This window comes from Anolis sagrei, chromosome 5 (assembly GCF_037176765.1).
Source record: "Anolis sagrei isolate rAnoSag1 chromosome 5, rAnoSag1.mat, whole genome shotgun sequence".
Lineage (NCBI taxonomy): Eukaryota > Metazoa > Chordata > Lepidosauria > Squamata > Dactyloidae > Anolis > Anolis sagrei.
The window spans coordinates 162673513-162693251 of NC_090025.1; the positions used below are offsets into that span (position 1 = coordinate 162673513).

General features: G+C 40.3%; 1 protein-coding gene across 3 annotated transcripts in view; it reads right to left on the reverse strand.

The window, feature by feature from the left end:
- Positions 1–19739, reverse strand: part of CACNA1I (calcium voltage-gated channel subunit alpha1 I) — a 411460-nt gene that overhangs the window by 145946 nt on the left and 245775 nt on the right. For all 3 annotated transcript variants that reach the window (XM_060777091.2, XM_060777092.2, XM_060777090.2), the window contains exon 5: positions 5794–5891. In XM_060777091.2, coding sequence (XP_060633074.2) covers positions 5794–5891 — 98 coding nt within the window. The remainder of the gene's footprint in view (positions 1–5793; positions 5892–19739) is intronic.

The window sequence follows — 19739 nt, forward strand, 5'->3', positions numbered from 1 at the left end:
TCACATCAAGCATTTCACTGGAGGTGTGCTATATTGCACTAATAGTTTTACTACTGTTACTTGATCAAAAGAGGAAATAAGGTTTCCCTATATTCAAAAACAAATTTAGTTTTGTATTAGTAATTACCCATTACAATCTTAGCCTTACAAACTGACTATTGTATGATTTATTCATTGACTGTTAAGTAATTAAGTAATACTGACTGTGGGTGGTACTTTCTTTTTTCAGCTATTTTAGTTTTGTTTGAGCTGTCAAGGTGGCAAGTTGCATTTGCTTTGACTTTTTAAATGCATTGAATTCTTGGGAAAATATTTTGAAGAATTCTAGCTCAATTCCAATCAATCCATAATAATGCATTCTACCAGGAGACACTAATTACATTGCAATCCTCTCTTATATTTTTACTAAGTGCTCTTTCCCAAGAATCCATATGACCTCTAGCTACTTTATCATCACAATTACTGAGGTAAATCAGGCAATTATTTGAATCAGGGTTAGTGTTTATTTAAGAAGCATGATATATTATGTGGAGCTAACTCAATGTGACATTAACATTAAGTAATAGGGTAGTTGGGGGCCAAGACACCTGATCCTATCTGATCTTGGAAGCTAAGCAGATTGGATACAAGACAGCCAATGAATGCTACATTTCAGAGAAATGAACTGGCAGGTATTCCTTGCCAATGAAAACTCTATAAAATCCGCGGGTCTTTGAATCATAGAATCACCGAATAATAAAGTTGGAAGAGACCACATGGGCCATCCAGTCCAACCTTCTGCCCTGCAGGAAAAGCACAAAGTACCCCCAACAGGACTTGAAAACACAAACACACAGTCACCAGAAATTAAGGGTGAGTAGGACAAAAACTGACCTGAAAGAACTCCTGGAGGAGGAGGAGGAGGAGGAGGAGGAGGAGGAGGAGGAAGAGGAAGGAGGTGAAGGAAATCCCTGCCAGTCCCTGCAGACATTTACTGCCCATTCTTCTCCCCAGCCACAGCTCCTTGCTTGAAAGAAATCTGATCTTTTTCGGTTATTTTAAGGATTGCACTTTAACCTTCCTGCAGAGCTTGGTTTGGAATAGAGTGAGTCCTCTGTATCCATGGCTCGAATATCTATCTATCTATCTATCTATCTATCTATCTATCTATCTCCAGAAACCAAAGCTCAACTTTGCCATTTTATGTAAGGAACACAATTTTATATATACAATGGGACTTGGGACAATGGAACTGGAAGCAAACCTCTCTCAATACTGAGGGCTCATTGTATTTAACTGTAGACAGAATTTGGTTTTTATGTACCTAGAACCTGGATATGAATTGATTTTTGTTAGTGCAGTACAGTTGGGACTCTGTATCCATGGATTTTATCATTTTTTAAAAATATCCAGGGTCACATAAAAATTTACTGGGTTTGGGGGGGAGGGGGGGGGGAGGGGCAAGTTGACAAAGCATAAAAAGCCCTGAACTATACAATCAAAGTTTTTTGCTATAATTTATAAGGCGGCTGCTTATTTTCTTTTGAAATTCATTGCTACCTTCCACTATCCAACCTTGATTTGCAATATGCTCCCCGGTGCTTCTTCCTTTCCTGAACTCAGCTTGGACAACTCACTCCATGCATGGTACAAAATATAAGGTCCTGTGGTTACTGCAATTACTGGTGCCCCTTTTTGGGGGGACTGAATATATGTTGAGCATTTCCAATATGTGAGCAATTGTATTTTGTTAGAACTAGAGTAGATTCTGCCTTTGTGGCTTGAAGCAACTCTATTGGTTTGCCATTTTTTTCCTGGTGATTTATTTCTCCCAAATGCTCAGAGTGCAGCTTCCACATCACCTTCTAAAATAATAAATCCATTGTCAAATGATTTTTCCTTGAATGGATTTTTCATCATTTTATCTTTTTTATATTTGTTTAGTATACCATTTCCATTGCCTTTTTATTTTTTACTTGGCTATGTTTCCCAATTGGTTGTTTAACATCTCCACTTTTGGTTTAAATTTCTTTTGATTTCTTGGATCTCGTTGAACACATTTCTTCTTCCTTTTTTCCCATGTTCCATTTTTCTGCCCACTTAGTATGAGGTAGCCAGGACTGAACATAGAGCACTCTGTATGTGGAGCATGTACTCTGTCATCAGTATATACTCTCACTCCAAGCAAAATAGTTGGAAAAGGAGTTGGAGAGCCCGTGGTGGAAAATGGCAAGTAGTACAATGTATGTAGTGAAAGATAGTCACCAACTATATATTAAGCAAAGCCTCTTCAGTACATACAACATTACAAAAAAAGAATTACATTAATATAATTTCTCCAAGTGTTATCAACAGAGTCAAGGAAACAGAGCAAGGGTTTGAAATGTTCATTGCTTTGCCCAAGGCATTAAGTTGCAAATGCAAAACCATTTTCTGTACGCATACCAAATGCTTATAAATTGGACTTTCTGAGAGCATGTTTACATTTGTCATTTGATTCATTTGACTAGTCCTAGAATTTTGCCATAGGGTCCTCCACAGGGTTCTGATATTTTCTGAATTCAGCAAAGGAATATGAGTCATAATTTGTGTTCATAACCCCACCTTTTAAAAACTGAAATTTTGAGCTGAGATTTATATTGAGAGAAGGCGTGTGATATGGAGGATCTGCATCTACATGTTATAAAGTCTGATGCAGAGCACACTCTCATTTGTAGGTTTTTTTTTGTGGAAAAAATAGCAATATAGTTCCAAGTAGAATGGTGAAAAACAATTACAAATCTCCATAATTGCCAATGACAAATGTGTACTGATGCTTGTCTAACACGATTATTTCTTAAAGAACATTAGGACAGCAGTTTGAATGAGAGTTCAATCAAAGGGCAATTTTCTACTGAAATCCCAATTTCAGTTCTGAAATAGTTCACTTCCAACCAGCAATCATTTATAAATTTATTAAACCCATACTTTCCAACTGTCCTGATTTGGCAGGGACTGTTCTGAAGAATCTTGCCATTAACTAAAATGGTGCATAGGACCCCAAATGAGCCCAAGATATTTTATTACATGGGCAGAAAATTCCACAAGCATCCCTCCACCTTTTTGACAGTACAAACACAACAATAACAAATTATGCATCTAATAATTTACTGCATTTTCAAAACCCCCTAAATCTGCTGTTTAAAGAGCTGCCTTGCTAGCTCTTCCTGGCCCTGCCTAGTGCCTACTGGAAAGAAAAGTATACAAACTCCACTTGTCCCAATTGGCAGGGAGAGTCCTGTTTTGTTTTTTGTTGTCCCACTTTTTCAGCTGTCCTACCTTCTTTCTTTGTTCCCAATTAACTTCAGTCACTGACACCTTTCAAAGTACAGAAGTAGTTTGCAATCAGTTGGCAGATGTGGTGGGAGGACGGGACAGTAAAACATTGTGCTTCCCTACTGTGTGAGGGACAAGCCAAAATACATGATCCCCGTTGGAAAGAAACTCGGGATATGCAGAAAACAAGTAAATAATAATGATAATATTTGCAATCTTGACAATGCTCTGAAGTTGCTTCGTCATAAGTGTCCCAATTTTCAGCTAGGAAAGGTGGCAGGAGAAGTAAACAGCACTTCCCCATTCTAGTAAAAAGTCCTGGGGTTCTTGTTTACTTGTACTATCTGTCTTTTCTTTATTGAGTTACTGACTTCCTGTCTCTCATCTGGACAAGATTTTCGCTTTTTAAAACAACCTTCAAAAAGATATCTATATTACAATATAAAAGTAAAGTAGGAATTGGGAGAAAAGAGTCTTGTATCACATTTAACACTAACTGCTTTTCACACCTGAAGAAATAGACTCTAATCTAAAAAACCTGCGCTGAAATAAATTGGTTAGTCTTGAAGGTGCTGCTATACTCCCCACCCCCTTCTATTTCTCTTCTGTATGTTTTCTTAAAAGAAGACATCTTGCCTTCTTAAAGCTTTCTGGAATTATTGGTAATTTTTAGTAATTTATTAATTTCTGGTATGCATTCTATCTGATACTCTTATGTCATGGTTGTGGAGCCCCCATGGTGCAGTGCGTTAAACCCCTGTGCTGGCAGGACTGAAGACCGACAGGTCGCAGGTTCGAATCCGGGGAGAGGCGGATGAGCTCCCTCTATCAGCTCCAGCTCTTCATACGGGGACATGAGAGAAGCCTCCCACAAGGATGATAAAAACATCAAATCATCCAGGTGTCCCCTGGGCAACGTCCTTGCAGACGGCCAATTCTCTCACACCAGAAGGGACTTGCAGTTTCTCAAGTCCCTTCTGACATGATTAAAAAAAATGTCATGGTTTAAAGCAGTCTGTATGTATCTTGAGAAGATCAGACCTTGTTCATTTTTCCACTCAGATATTCTCATTGATGTATAGGTCTCTCCTTTCAAAGTTTAAATGTTACAAGTTCAAAGTTCCAAATTTGGATAAGCTGAAAACTACTGCTTCCCCAAGGGCAGGAGAAAACAACAACAAAACTGCATGAAGAATATTAGAAACTCGAGCAGGGTTCATAGTGTCTATAGGATCAGAGTTTTAAACCATCCTGCTTCAGGGAGGTGGCATTTTTTATACATCTTCCAGTTCTGAGGATAGTCCCTGCAAAGCTTGTCTTGACCTTCCTTCTTCTGTCCCTCTACTCTTCTAGGTAATCAGGCTATAAAATTAGTGTAAGCTCTTCAGTGCCATTCAGGAAGGCATAACCTCAGAAATATATGGGTCACCTAGCTTCCTTAAGGGCTGTTCCTTTGGAGGAGTCTTCATCAGACTTACCTTGCCAGTTGGAAAAGCAAAAGAATCAGCAATCTCTTTCTTGCAGGAGCAACAGCTTTCCCTTATGAGGACTACTGCACTAATCTCAACTATACTGTCCAAGGTTTTTATGATGATTTCCTTTTGATACTGCTATCCTGGACATGAACCTGTTTAAGCAAACATGCTGCTGCTGTATTAGCCATGGTCCTTCTCTACCCGAACAGAACCATAATTGAGTATTCAACCTCTAGACTCCTTTCCCTTGGTATTTTGTAGTCTAGGCCTAACTATTTATTCACAGTGGCAATTGGAGACATAATTTGACAAGAGGATTGTAGTATCATGGCAAGCAAAAACGATATGCATAAAAAGAACCTTAGACCTCATATCTTCCTCTTGTTGTTCATTCATTCAGTCGTTTCTGTGACCTCATGGACCAGCCCACGTCAGAGCTTCCTATCGGCCATCACTACACCCAGCTCCTTCAAGGACAATCCAGTCACTTCAGGGATGCCATCCATCCATCTTGCCCTTGGTCGGCCCCTCTTCCTTTTTCCTTCCATTTTCCCCAGCATAATTGTCTTCTCTAAGCTTTCCTTTCTTCTCATGATGTGGCCAAAGCACTTCATCTTGGCCTCTACTATCCTTCCCTCCAATGAGCAGTCGGGCTTTATTTCCTGAAGTATGGACTGGTTGGATCTTCTGGCGGTCCAAGGCATAACCTCAGAAATATATGGGTCACCTAGCTTCCTTAAGGGCTTTCTCTTATAGCCCAGAATTTCTGTTCGAAATACAATTATAACCTTGAAATTAATTTTGTCATCTTTGTGGAAATCATAAATTCACTAGACAAGACAGCAAATCAGAAAGAGAGATCTGCATGGATTGGTGTCATGTTTCTGGAAGCAAATGGATGTATTCAAATGGAAATCTGTCCCCAGGAAACCAAACTTGATGTCTATGTGTGTGTGTGTGTGAGAGAGAGGGAGGGAGGGAGGGAGGGAGGGAGGGAGGGAAGGAAGGAAACAGGCAGACTTACTAGGCACACGGTTGATGGCTTTGAGAGGCCTCAGGACTCGAACAGTGCGTATTGCAGATAAGTTGATATTTTGGAGATCCAGTGAATACTCCACCATCCTGAAAATGGAGAGTGAGAGAGAAAGATGAAGAAAGTGTGAGAGAGGTTTGAAATCAACAGGGAAAATGAGCTACTGAATCGTTGAAGCAGTTCACACCAGCAGAATGCCACCAAATCCCTTCCATCTGTCATTTCTTCCTCACCAGTCTACCCTGAGACTTTGCTGGTAGGGAAGTATTAGAAAGGAAGCATCACTCCATGCATGCTAATAATATGTCAGGCTGCCCCCAGCCCCATGCTGTTGAGACTAGTCATTCAGCAATGCATGTCTTGGGTTCCATCTCTATGAAGCTATTCTGGTGACAGTATGAGGCTGCTGATCAGAGTGCGTATCTCCTTCAGGGACCCTTTGAACTAAATCTGACTGCTCTGTGTGCTTTACAAAAGCAGGCAACATAATTCCATGGTAAAGTATAAAAATACAGCTCCTCCTTCATAATCTGTACCCACTAGACTAGAGATGAGCTGAAAGGGAAGCACTGATAAGCTCTCAAACTCCACTGAATTATTTTCCTCTCTTGGCATTTACCTGTTTTGTCTGTCACTAGGGATCAGTGGCTTTGCTAGAAGCCAAATCGCCAGTGGTTATGGAACACTTCATTCCTTACCCAGGGAAGAAAAGCAGCAAAGAGACCAACCAGAGTATACATTATTAGAAATGAGTTTTTGAACTGCATTGTGTTCCTGTAGAAATCAGAGAAAAATTAGCTTGACACAGAGTGCAGTGCCACCAAACAAGTTCCTTGCCCAAGATTATGACTCCTGTGATTGTTGGAGGTATATTTACATTCTTTCTCTGAATGTAAGGACTTTTGATTACGGTAAAGTGCTCAACATTGGCAGGAAGATCATTCTTAGTTTTACCTAAGTAGTTGCAAACATTTTTAAAAAAAAATGAAAACAAAGAAGAAATTGGGTTGTTGTAGGTTTTTCCGGGCTATATTCCGGCCATGAAAGCCTTCGACAATACAAAGAAGAAACTGCATTGATAGCTATAGGTGATCATTCATGGCCAAGTACAATTGTCTTTCAAAGGTAGAATCTTGGCGATGAGTCTATAAGTGACTGTGGAGACCTATTCCGGATCTGCATGATCTTTCACAATGACGACATAGTTTTCCAGATGGAAGATGAACCCAACAAGGGTTTGCTTGATGCACATGTTCTTCTTGCCACATTTCTTCCTTTCGCCCTCTATTCATGCCTCTTCAAAATCCACAGCACCATTAGTAATAGCTGGCCTCCAGTTAGAATGTCTGAGGGCAAGGTCTTTCCAGTTCTCAGTGTTTATTTCACTTTTTTAAAGATTAGCTTTAAGCCCATCTTTCAATCTCTTTTGCTGTTCTTGAGCTGAGAATAGAGTAACTGCAGAGGAGGGTTTTGGTGGGAAGATTCACCATCTTTTTCCAAAAAGGAAGAGAAAGACAGGCAGAGAGATCATCAGCCTTTAGTTTTGTCAGTGTTAAGTGAGAGGCAAAGTTTTTCATATGCTTCTGTAAAGCTTTCTAAAGTGGCTTATATGTCTTCCTCTAAATAAGCACAGATTACATTATTGTGAGCACATTGGAGTTCCACAGCAGAAGTTGTTGCTACCTTACTTTTGGCTTTTAGTCTGCTAAGGTTAAAGAACTTGCAATCTGTCTGACATGTGATTGCCACATCGGTGGGAAGCTTCGCATCAACAAGGTGCAGAATCATTACTATGAAGATGGAAAATAAGGTTGGGGCAATAACGCATCCCTGTTTGACACCTGATCCACGTTAAATGGGTCACCTTGGGATCCATTGCTGTCCAAGACTGTTGCCGTCATGTCATCATGGAGAATTCGCAGGATGTTCACAAATTTATCAGGATTAGCATTGAATGGTCTTGCAGCTTCAAAGACTGGCTGCTTCCCACCTGGGGGTATCCTTTGTTGGATCTTCACTTGCCTAATTTCCAACAGACCTCACAACTTCTGAGAATGCCTGCCATACATGTGGGCAAAACATCAGGAGAGAATACTTCTGGAACAAGGCCACACAGCCCAGAAAACCCACAGCAACATAATGATCCTGGCCATGAAAGCCTTTGACAACACATTTTCAGGGTGTTCTGTGGAAAGATTATTCTTAAGTGTTGTTTGGAGAAAGGCTCTTAAAGGACTTGGGTTTTCATATTATGCCTTTTCTTCCTTGAATGTAGATTTGGGAGTAATCTTGATGGCCATCATGGATCAAATTGATCAGTAGTCTGTCCAGAAGTCATCAGTGCTTGTCATGGCTCTGTGAGAAGTACATTGTGGTGGTCACTAGCACTTATAATTATATAGTCTAAGATGTGACAGTGCTTTGATCAGGAATGTCCTAAACTTATTTCTTTTTGGTGGAAGGATGAGTTGAGTGTGTTATACTAGTTGCCTGCTGATTTTTGGCAAGATTTATTTGGAGTTATGAGAGTTGTTCATTAGTGCCAATGGGTGCTTCAAACAGATGCTTCACCAGGTCATTTCTGATAGCAAAGCAGACTCTGTGTGTTCATTGTTCTTGTTCAGGCAGTCCCTTTTTCTTCCTTCATCTGTCCCTCTTCTGCTCTTCAGGTCTCTTGGAGTGTTGCTATACTGATGTTAAAAGGCTTCAGCTCCTTTGCAATAATAGTAGTCCTATATTCAGGATGTTTATTATATGTGTTATACAACAGTATTCATTTGTCTTTTCTGACCGCAAGGTGGTGACCCCTCTGGATGTGGCAGTCCAGTCAGGGATAAATAAAACTCCCAATGGCTCAAAATGACTGTAACAAATTAGAGACAAAATGAATGTCAACAGAGATAAATGTAAGGTTGACATTCATTTTGCTACTTGTTGTCCTGCTCTCTAATTTATTATAGTATTTTGAATCTCCATTGAGGTATCAGCTACCTCACCTAATTTAGTATCATCTGCAAATTTAATAAGTATCCTTCTATCGCCCATGCAATTTGCAAAGATCTTTTACATTCATATCCCCATTGCAATGAAAGAAACGTCACTTTAAGTGTCACGTGGAGATGTCTACGTAACATAATGGTATATACTCAGGAGTAAGTCAGGAAGCTCAAGTAAGTGTGTGCCCAGAAATGCAGCTCTAGACTGATTTCAGCTGTCATGAGGAAGCCCCTCGAGAGAATCAGTGAATGACTCACGCACCTCCCTTGTGGAGATTTGACTCCAGTGCTGTGTTCTCTAACTGGAAGTCAATAACAAAATCTCTGCTGGCTTCAATTGGGTCAAGGTCTCATTCCAGGTACAATAGCCTGTCTATTGCAAACTTGCCCTGTTGCACCCCAATTAAAGGGAAAGGCACACAAAAGGATTGTCTGCATTTTTATGAAACCTAGAAAACTATGCAGCAGGCATTTATCCTGAATGACCTTTAAAGCAGGGCAGTTCTAAGAAATGGCAGGGTGCGTGACATGGCTGAGGGCAAGCAGGGCAATGTCAATGACCCATCTATGCCTTCTCACCTTTGGCTGTCTGAGAGCTGTTGCAAGGAAAGGTTTTGTTTCATCCATTTTCAACCTTAGTTAGGCAACTATGAATCACCTCTTCACTTTTTGAAACACTATTGATTCAAAACATTCCCACTGAGGTGTACATTTCTTTGAAATCAACATCACTTGCCAAGCAAATGTGTTCATTACGACAGTAAAAAAAACCAAACCTCACATTTTTTTTCTGAAATGAGATGTGAGAAGGAAACATCGTCAGTCAGCACAGAACATCATTAAAATTGATAGTGAACTATTTAATTTTTGAGATAGTCAAGCACCTGAATGCTACCAATAACCTCAATGATGTTATATTATTTGGCTGGAGATAGGGAAATGGGATGAGGTTTATTTCTTACTGGTTATAGGTAGAATACTAGAGAAGGGCACTCTTCATCAGTAGAGTAAAATCTCCCAAGTGATGATCTCAATCAGCTTCAAATAAATGCAATGCCCGCTGCCTCATACTCTGAAAAATTGCTGCCAGGCAGTATATCTCTAGTCTTTTCCAACATTCTGTGCTAGACTACAGCTCTCATCATCCCCAGTTAGTATCATTGTGCTGAGTGGAGGACTTTGGACCCAAAAAGCTTAACAAAGGTTAAAGTATATACAGCTGATAATTAATACCATACAAAATTTAAAATATAACTAAATAAGCAATAACATTTAAATCAGTTAAAACATGTTCATTGGAAAGAACAACAAATATACAAACATGGAAGTCCCTTTTTCCGTGAATAGCTTGTCCTCAGAGGCCTGATAAAATGGAAAGGTCTTTATTGGCTGTGAAAAGATAGCAAGGAAGGTGCTTGTCTAACTTTTTAAATAAGGGAAGTCCAGAGTCTGAGTGCAGCTGCCAAAAAGGCTCACTCCCATATTCTGATGTATAATTGAATGTGGTAGAACAGAAAGAAGGGCCTCCTTGGAAGATATCAAAACATAGGGAGGTTCCTATGGAGAACAGAGTTCTTCAAATGACATCAGATCACAGTTAAACACCCCCCCCCCCCCCAATTGTAATTTTCTATCAGCTCTTGCATTTTACCACTGTCCACTGACCTATAGAACAGGCATTCAAATGACCAGGCATTCATATTATGCCTATAGCCCTAATTACTATTGGCTCTTGCACTTTTCCACCAGCCCGTGTCCAGAAATTATTGCACAAGCTCCTAGCCCCCCGAGCTCAGTATTGATTACTCTTCAGGCTATTGATTGTTTTATGATGTTCTGTTATGTTTTATGATGTGCTTATTTTATTTTTAATTTTTTATTTTATTGCATCATGCTTTTAATCTAGGTTTGTCCCCATGTAAGCTGCCCCAAGTCCCTTCAGGGAGATGGAGGCGGGGTATAAAGATTAAGTTATTACTATCGCTTTTGTATATAATAACTAGCATTTTGAATTGTACTTGGAAACAGAAGTGGAATGGTTGCAACAAGGGAACTGTGTGCTCCCTGTAGCCAGCCCTGGTTAACAATCAGAGTTATACTCCAATAGATTAGAGCAGCATCAGGTTGGAGAAGGCCTGTGTAGAAAATGCTGAGGAGGCCCATTGTCTGATTGTATAAGGCACCTTTCTGTGTGTTTTATTTATACCTCAGCAAGTCAGCAAACAACTGAATAGCAAATGTCCACAGGCATTCAGTGAGAGGCGTTGAGAGGAGACAGTGAAGAGGATGACAGATTTCCATGCTAGACTTATAGATGGCCAGGAAACTTCTTGTCAGATACTCTGTTTACCCCTACTCTGCTTTTTGACAGCAGGCACTTTGGCGACTGTTGTCCCTTCCTCGGGGAAGCAAGACAAAAAGCATAGCATTGCAGAAAGGGGGATCAAAAGCAAGTCCCAAATCTCCCTAGCCCTGCTCCTGAATGTTCATAGCAAAAAGGATTACAGCTGATAGAATTAATTGCTATAATGAATCGATTAATTCATGAATCATATTAAAATTCAGAGCAGACTCCTGTGAGGAAATTTTCAGAGATGATGGGAGTGTCATAAACAATTTATGTTCCTCCCTTGAACCAGGTGAAGCAGTCAAGGGATTTTTGAAAACCATAAATGGTTTTGGTGTGAGGGTTGGACAACAAAATCCTACGTTAAATGGCATCAAAATTACCACACAGACTGTCAGAAATATCGCAAGGGATATTTTATCCAGTTAATGACATAGATCCATTTTAATATGATGTTTGTTTTCCTCTTTTGTAGCACACACCAGGCTCTGTTTACACAAAGTTCCTTTCTTTGCTTATCTTTGGCACACTGTTAGAATTTATTTCAATGTTCTCTGTAACTGATATTCAAGGCATGTTCATTCATTAGGCATCTGGGAAATGGTTTAGTCCTTGTCTTGCCAAGGTTTTCAAGGAGGTTTGCTTCTGCTCAGAACAAATACTTGCTCCCTTTTTCTCTAAGAGGAATTTATTTAGCAGAAAGCTAGTGTAGTATACAGTCGTTTGAATATTGGACTGGGACCAAGGTTCAAATCCCCACTCAGTCATTAAAATCCAGTGGGTAAACTTGGGCAAGCCATACTTTTTCAGTCTAAGAGGAAGGTAATGGCACATCCCCTCTGAACAATTCTGGCCAAGAAAGTCCTAGGTTAGAGTCAGCATAAGTTAGCATCAACTTCAACAAATATCAACAAAGAAAGCTCACAACACTCCATTGATGTAGATTGCTTTTACTCAGGCAATATAATGCAGCTTGGAGGTGAATGCATGCAAATTGGTTGTGCTGTGTATTGCATACACCCTAGGAACTGGTTTGAGGCTGAGACAGTAGCCATAGTATCCACTGATTGCAGATTGGAACCAAACCCAGGATTTTTTTTTCCTGCCCAGCCCACTGAGATGCGCATATCCATGACCATTTAGGATCAGCACTAGATTGTGTGAAGGCACAAGATTTGGAAACATCATTCCCATAACCTGGGAATGATGTGGCTTCCTCTCCCAGGAAAATAATCATTTTCCTTCCGGCTAGCTTGTCTCAGGGGTTTGTAAAGTGCTTCAGAGCTAGGGGTGTCCTGACAAGAACTCCACATTTTTTGGTTTCAAATTTGAATCCTGCACAGGACATACTCCCATTGGTTGCAGTAGATTTTTTGACTTATTCTGGACTTTCTGATGAGTTTTTTAAAATGCTGTTTCTGACTAGATGTATGGTGCAGCTTGCATTGGGGGGGGGGGGGGGGGTTCTGTTTTGTGGACACCCCGGCCTAGTATGTTCTGTGTAGATGCAGTCTTAGCTACAAAATATACAGACCTGGGCACTTTTCTAGCATCCCTAACATCGAGGAGCATCTCTGATGGTCATCATCTAATTATAAAAGAGAACCAAATCATATTGTGGGAGGTATCCAAAGTTCAGTACCTAATATCTCCATGTAAAGCTCAGGGGGATGATACCTGACTGAATGAGACCCCTAGAGAGACACCACTAGTCACTGTAAAGCAAAGGTAGGCAAGGTTTGACCCTCAATTTGCAATGCTCTTCAAAAAAGCTCACATATTTTGGAGCCTCCATCCTGCCTCAAATTCAAGCAAAAAAAACTTGCTGTTTTCTCCAAACCTCTCAAACATTTTTCAAAATGAATTAAAATGGATCAAAACATTAGCATTTTCAACTGCAAGCTGCAGAGCATCCCAGATGCCAAAAAGTGGTCATACTGCTTTCTCTAGTTGCACATTCTCAATATAGGCAATATTGAAATAGATGGCCCAACATATGTCCGTCAGCATTTATATAGAATCTTATCTTTAACTCATTCGGGTTACTTTACTACATTTACCATGTGAAGGAGTGAACGCACTTTGAGCATGTCCATTTCAAGTGAGGGCTACTGACTTAGCGTGTTTCAATGTTTCATAAGTGCTTTCTCCCTGGAGAAGACCCAAACCCCGTTCTCACCTGAATGCAAGCATTATTTCATCTATGCTTAATGACTGACTACTACATGGCTCCACTGGCCAGCAGAAACAGGGCAAAAATCTTTTTTTAATTCATGTCAGCCTTTGGCAACTGTTTTAATGGAGTGTGCTACAGTTTAATCTTTGTACTGTATTTTAAATGTGTTTTTAACTGTTTAAAATTAAAGTTTTAATTGGGTTGTTTAATGGTTTGCGAACATTGCTACTATATATGGTTGTAGTCAGGGCCGTAGCCAGAAAAAAATTTCGGGAGGGGTTGAAATTTTCGGGGGGGGGGGGTTGAAACCTGCCTCCTAGCTCATGCTGAAGCAAAGAGCACAGCAGGGGGCAGAGCAGAATTCAATAGCCTGCAGCTCCACCCCTGTCAACCACCTCCACCAAGTCTGGCCTCCTTAATGAGAGCATTCAACACCGCCCCCCCCCCCCCCAACTTGGTTGCTTCACTACATCAGCTATTGCTGCAAGTAATGACAGTGTGAATAAATTGTCAATATTTGCCTGAGATAGTGCTTGCAGTTCTGGAGGGACTCTTGATTTTTTGCATCTCATAGACTTAGCATGGGGATTTGGTTAACCAGTTAAAATTCATGAGTAAACCAGGTTTTTAAAAAAATCTGAAACATTTGGGGGGGGTTGAACCCCTAAAACCACCCCCTCGCTACAGGCCTGGTTGTAGCTATATTTTGTTTCAACACCAACTTCCACTTTCAGTCTCCTATTGTATCAGGAGAAAGAAAGGGAAAGAATTAAATCAAACATTCATTCAAATAAGCAATGGGCCATTTTGAAAAAATGTTCCTGAAACCCTAAACCAGTTGGAGGTATGCATTTCTCACATGTGGCCAAGCAATACTTGAGTGTGGTGAAGACATCAAAAGCTATTACAAGTCAGGAGAAGAATTGACAAAATCTGAATAAGGCTTTGGGAGCGGGGAGTGTGTGTGTGTGTGTGTGTGTGTATGTGTATGTCTAAATGAATTGTTAACAGATTGCTATATAGCTGGGTGTCACTTATCCAAAATGCTTGTGACAAGAACTGTTGTGATTTGTGGATCTTTTTTTTCATAAAGACACATAATGATCCAAGTCTTAGCATGACATTTACTTACATTTCCTCTACATCTTGTAGACATAGCTTAGGGTAATGTTTTTAATAATTTTGTGCATAAAACAAATTGTGGCCCCTGAACCATCAGGAAGCAAAGGTGTCGCAATCTCAGCTATACATGTTGACAATTTCAGATTTTGGAGTATTTCAAATTTTGGAATTCCAGATAAGGGATGTTCAACCTGCAGTGAAGAGTAACACACAAACTAGGAGGCATTTTTGAAGTTAACCTTTGCCCGATAAGAGAAAAAGTCCACCCTCTCCTCTCTGCTCTCCCCTGATGAGTTAACTGAGTGCAAGCTTCTTTTATACTTTGAATTCAGTTTGAAGCAATCACAGTAAGCTGAGGACAAAGGAGCACAGTTGGAGAAAAAGAAACTGGGACAATTTAAAAGTAGCTGTAAAAGTGATAAACATGTTTAATTGAAATTGTACTAGCTAAATTAGCACAGTTGGAAGATGTGTGTGTGAAAATGGTTCAACATGGTCAGTAAAACTGCCCTGAAAGTATATTGTCTCCTCTAAAATTAAGACATCAAGGTCTGGGGACGACAAATGGCTCATATGCTGTAATCTGTCCCACGTGGTTCAACATGATGGGAGGACATGTTACTCCTGAAAGACAGGAATGGCCATGTCTTGGATGGCTCAGTCATACATGGAAATAATTGTTTAGTTTTATATTCATCAAGAGTGAACATGATCATTTGAACCAGAGAATGGAACATCTTTGCATGCGGTCTCTAGTTTCACTGCTCTTTACCAGTGTCATGGCTCATGGCAGAATCTTTATGATTTCATCACACACAAGATCACTCCATTTCCACACACTTCTAAAACAGTTTATAGACAAAACAACACGGATACCATCATATGGTGCAAGGTGACTTCTTCCTCTCACCTGTGCTGCTTTGTCTTTGAACTGTTTCTGAATTGTAGGAAAAAGGGGTGAACTGGAGCCAGTTAGAAAGTGTTTTCTGAGCTCCCAATGTGCATGGAAATGGGAAAAAGCAGGGAAAAACATGTGGGATGGAATGTCAAATTTGCCCGTTTTGAATCGAAATGCCTAGTAGGTTTCAGACTTCCATGACTGAGAGTAAGGAGATTGGGAGGAAAAGGAAAGGAGCACATGGAAAGAAGTACTGTCTGTTTTAAAACGATGCCTACTGTCTCCTTGAAAGTAAGGAGATTGGGAGGGAAAGAAAAGGAACCCATGGAAATAAGTGACGTCTGTCTTAAGAATGTTCCTTCCTGTCTCCTCTAAGCAGATGGTTTTCCTGGGTGGAGGCAGACCTGTGTGATGGGGAGAAGTAAATTCTCCATCTTCTTTAGCCATGCAAAGAAGATGATTTCACATACAAAAAAGACGATTTCCCCCACTTTTCTCCATTTCTCTCAGCTCTGTCTGATGAAGTCCTTATTCTTACAATGTGCCATCCACAGAGTGTCAAAGAATCCATCATGCAACCTTGTCAGACATCCGCTAGAGGTGCTCCAGTTCATAGAGGGGAGTGGGGAATCCAGTGCCCCATACCTCTCATTGTCTGGGTCCAGCTGAGGGCGATCAGATTGGGGAAAGCATGAGTGCACGTGGTGCATGTGGTTTCTTCCCAAGCATTTTATAGCAACGCAGGAGCTGTCCCATTTTGCCCTGTGGGTGGCATGTCCTGGTTCCGCCCTCCTTCACCCACGGAGCTGGTGTGGCATCATGTGATGGGAGCCAGCCGGCACATGCTGCCAATGTTAGTCTTTTGTAATGAGGTAGATAGCCTCTTGAATACTTACACCCCTTTCCATTGAAGTAAAGCCAGATACTCAATACACAATACTTCTTTTTTCTTATTATTAGGTCAACATAAAAAAATCGATCTTATACCATGATAACTACAGAGGTGGGAGGAGTGCGTATTTTAGCTTTCAGGCCTGTTTACAGGCAAGTGGCCCTTTCAAGGCAAGTGCCAAGCAATCTGATCATTCTGAAATGAATCAAAAGCTCTTATCTTGCAATTTATTTGTTGATAAGGAAAAATGCCAGAAGGGAGTAGAGTTCACAATTCATAGAGAAATATAGTGGATTATGAGTGAGGGCGAATAATCAGTAAAAGAACTGAGACTGAAACAACTTGGAGTTTTGGGGAAACTTACAACAAAATCTGTTGGCAAAGGACAACAGCACATAAGTTAAAATGTCAAGATCTTGAAGTCTCTGCTGGTATTCTACTAGTGAAGACTGGAACAATCTCCCGCACACTAAATTTGGAAAGCTCCTCATCAAAGCAAACAACAGGTTTTGTAGTGGATACAGAAACCCAGGAACAAATTCTTGTGACATCCCTCGCTATTAACTCCATCCTACCTTGACATATTACCAAGGGTTTGTTCACCCATATTTCTTCTACTGTAACACAACATATCCCACCATCTGACAATAACCCCCCTTTCACCTTTACGGAGACCTATCAGTTAGATTCTGTATGAGGAAATATGGACCCAAATCTTTAGATGATAACTCTCAGAAAATAATGGGCTGTGGATTTATCTCCCAAAATACTTCAGAGATTATATTTGTTATTGTGTACTTTCAAGATATTTCATTTTTATGGTGAGGTTATCGTGGGTTTTTCTTGGCAAAATTTGTCGTGAGGAGTGTGCCTTTGCTGCCTTTAGAGGTTGAGAGAGTATGCCTTTCCCAAGGTCAGCAGGTTTCCATGGCTGGGCAGAGATTCCAACCCTCATCTTCTGGTTCATAGTTCAGTGCTCAAACCATTACACCATGCTACCATATTCTAATTAAAAGGTTTCAGTAGACAAAGTCTTTAACATGAGATGAATGTGAGACTATGGAATTCAGTCTCAACACCTGCAACAAATGCCTGCCTCATTACAAAAAGAAATTGTCTTGGCTTACAGTATTGATCTGTCTGTGGGAGTTTGCTGGACTGAATTCTGTTTTAATTTGCGCTCTGTATATCACTATGATAAAATTACAGTCATCTTTAGTATTGATTTCACTAATCCTCACTTTTAAAACAAATAATTGTTCTCTTATTTCCTGCTTCTTTTTATCCTCTGGGTGTATGTGACACCATGCAAAGCATGAAAACCTATACAGTGTTCCCTCACTACTTTGTGGTTCACTTACCGTGGACTCACTATTTCACGGTATATATATATATATATATATATATATAAGAGGTGAGGGAACCCTCTCACCCTCTTTACCCTCCTTTTCCTCTTCTTGTCACCGCCTGGGCCTCTTGCCACTCCTTGAGCCTCGCAACACCTCTGCCGTCTCCTTGATCACAGGGCCCAAGCAGCAGCAAGAGGCCCAGGTGGCGATGAGGAGGAGGAAAAGGAGGGTAAAGAGAGTGCGGAGGGAAGGGAGGGGGCGTCTGTTGCAATCCAGAGCAGAGAACGAGGCCTAAGATAACTATCCACCACACTTGGCTGTGAAAAACAATCCTTTTTTATTGAAGAAAAATGGTTACAAAATAAAGGAAAAATGCAAGTCAAAAGCCACAGCAAAATCAGCAAACATGAATTTAAATGAACAAAGCAAAACCAAAAGCCTCTCTGAGAAATACTTGAATCTGTTAGCAATCCACTAACCGTACTTGATATCCTAGAAATCTTTCCATACTATGGCCATGGAACCAGGAGAACTGCCAAGGTCTTCATCGATTCTGAAACGATGCCTGAACTGAGGGAATCAGCCTGGCGTATTTATTTATTTATTTATTTGCTATACTTGCATACCGCCGTTTCTCAGCCTAGCCGGCGACTCAACGCGGTTTACAACAACTTATAACAAACAACAGTATACAGTTTAAAAACATAAAAACACAATCCACAATACATATATCAATAATATTTATTGATACATATATCAATAAACATATATCAATAAACAATCCAATTCATCTCTTGACTAAAATCGCGATCCAGTTTCGTCGTCCAAATTGCCAGTCCTTCAATCATTACAATCATTATTGCAATTAAAACTCAAGAATCGGTTCCGTGAACCGCCCTTCTGTTTTGAAGCTAATGTTTTTAATTCTTGAATTCGGGAGGATCGACGCAAACTGAGTGTTTTATTTCTGTCTTCCCGAATTTGGCTCCTTCTGCTGTCATTACAGTTAACAGGTGCAGAAGGGAGGGAAAGTTCAAGGTCTCCCTCTGCAACATTCTCATTAACACTGGTACTTCATTTTCCAAATCTACAGAAGTTCCTTCCTCACTAATTTCAGGAACATTGGCATTTTCCAAACCTACAGCAGATTCTTCCTCACTAATTTCAGGAGCATTGGCATCAAAAGGTACATTTCCACTAGCATCAGTAAATATACTTTCATTAGCATCAGGAGGAACAAACAGAGAATCAGGTTCAAGTTCAAACTCAGGCTGAACCCCAACAGCGTCCTACTTTGCAGTTTTTCACTTATTGCGGGTGGTCCTGGAATGTAACTCCCGCAATAAGTGAGGGAATACTGTATTATGGTAAACTAACCAGGTAACTTTTTGTTGCAACAGAGGCGCATGGCTGATCTTCAGGTGTTTGTAACTAATGAATGGGAACAGAAATTGAGCTATGGAACATCTCCATTACTAAAGAAGTGTCCAGATGTCAAACAGATAGTCCTGCATTGCCTTGGGCAGGTCACTTCTTCCTCAATTTTGAATTCCACATCTGTAAAATGGGAGCAGTGGCAAACCATTTCACAGGGGTGCTATGAAGATGAATAAGACAAAGAGGATCAAACATTGTGATGATTAAGAATGCGATGAGAAATACTTAATTATAATGTGCCTGGAGTTGCCTCCAAAAATAAGACATTTTGTAAGTTCAACAGTACATAATTACATACAGAAGATTCGGAGCTTGAGGGCTGTCAGTGTCTAATTTACTTCATGCATTATTAAATTTCAAAGTTTGTTTTAGGTACCGAATAAGCTCTTCCAACTCAGAATTATGCCCAAGCCATACCCTTCTGTGAATCTACATTGTAATATAATCTACACTACCATATAATGCAGTTTGAAACTGCGTTATACGGTCAGTGTATATATAATGCAGTTCAATGTAGCATTATATCAGTCTAGACTGACCATATACAGGCAGTCCTCCGTGGTACAAACATCCGGCTCAGAGCTAAGAAAAGGGGTGAGGCAACAGGAAGTGAGAGAAATCTGCCCCTAGGAAGGGAAATACACTCCTGAAATGGTTATCATGGAGAAAATGTGTCTCCACTGAAGCTTTATACCAACCTTGTTTCTAAACCAAGGGAAA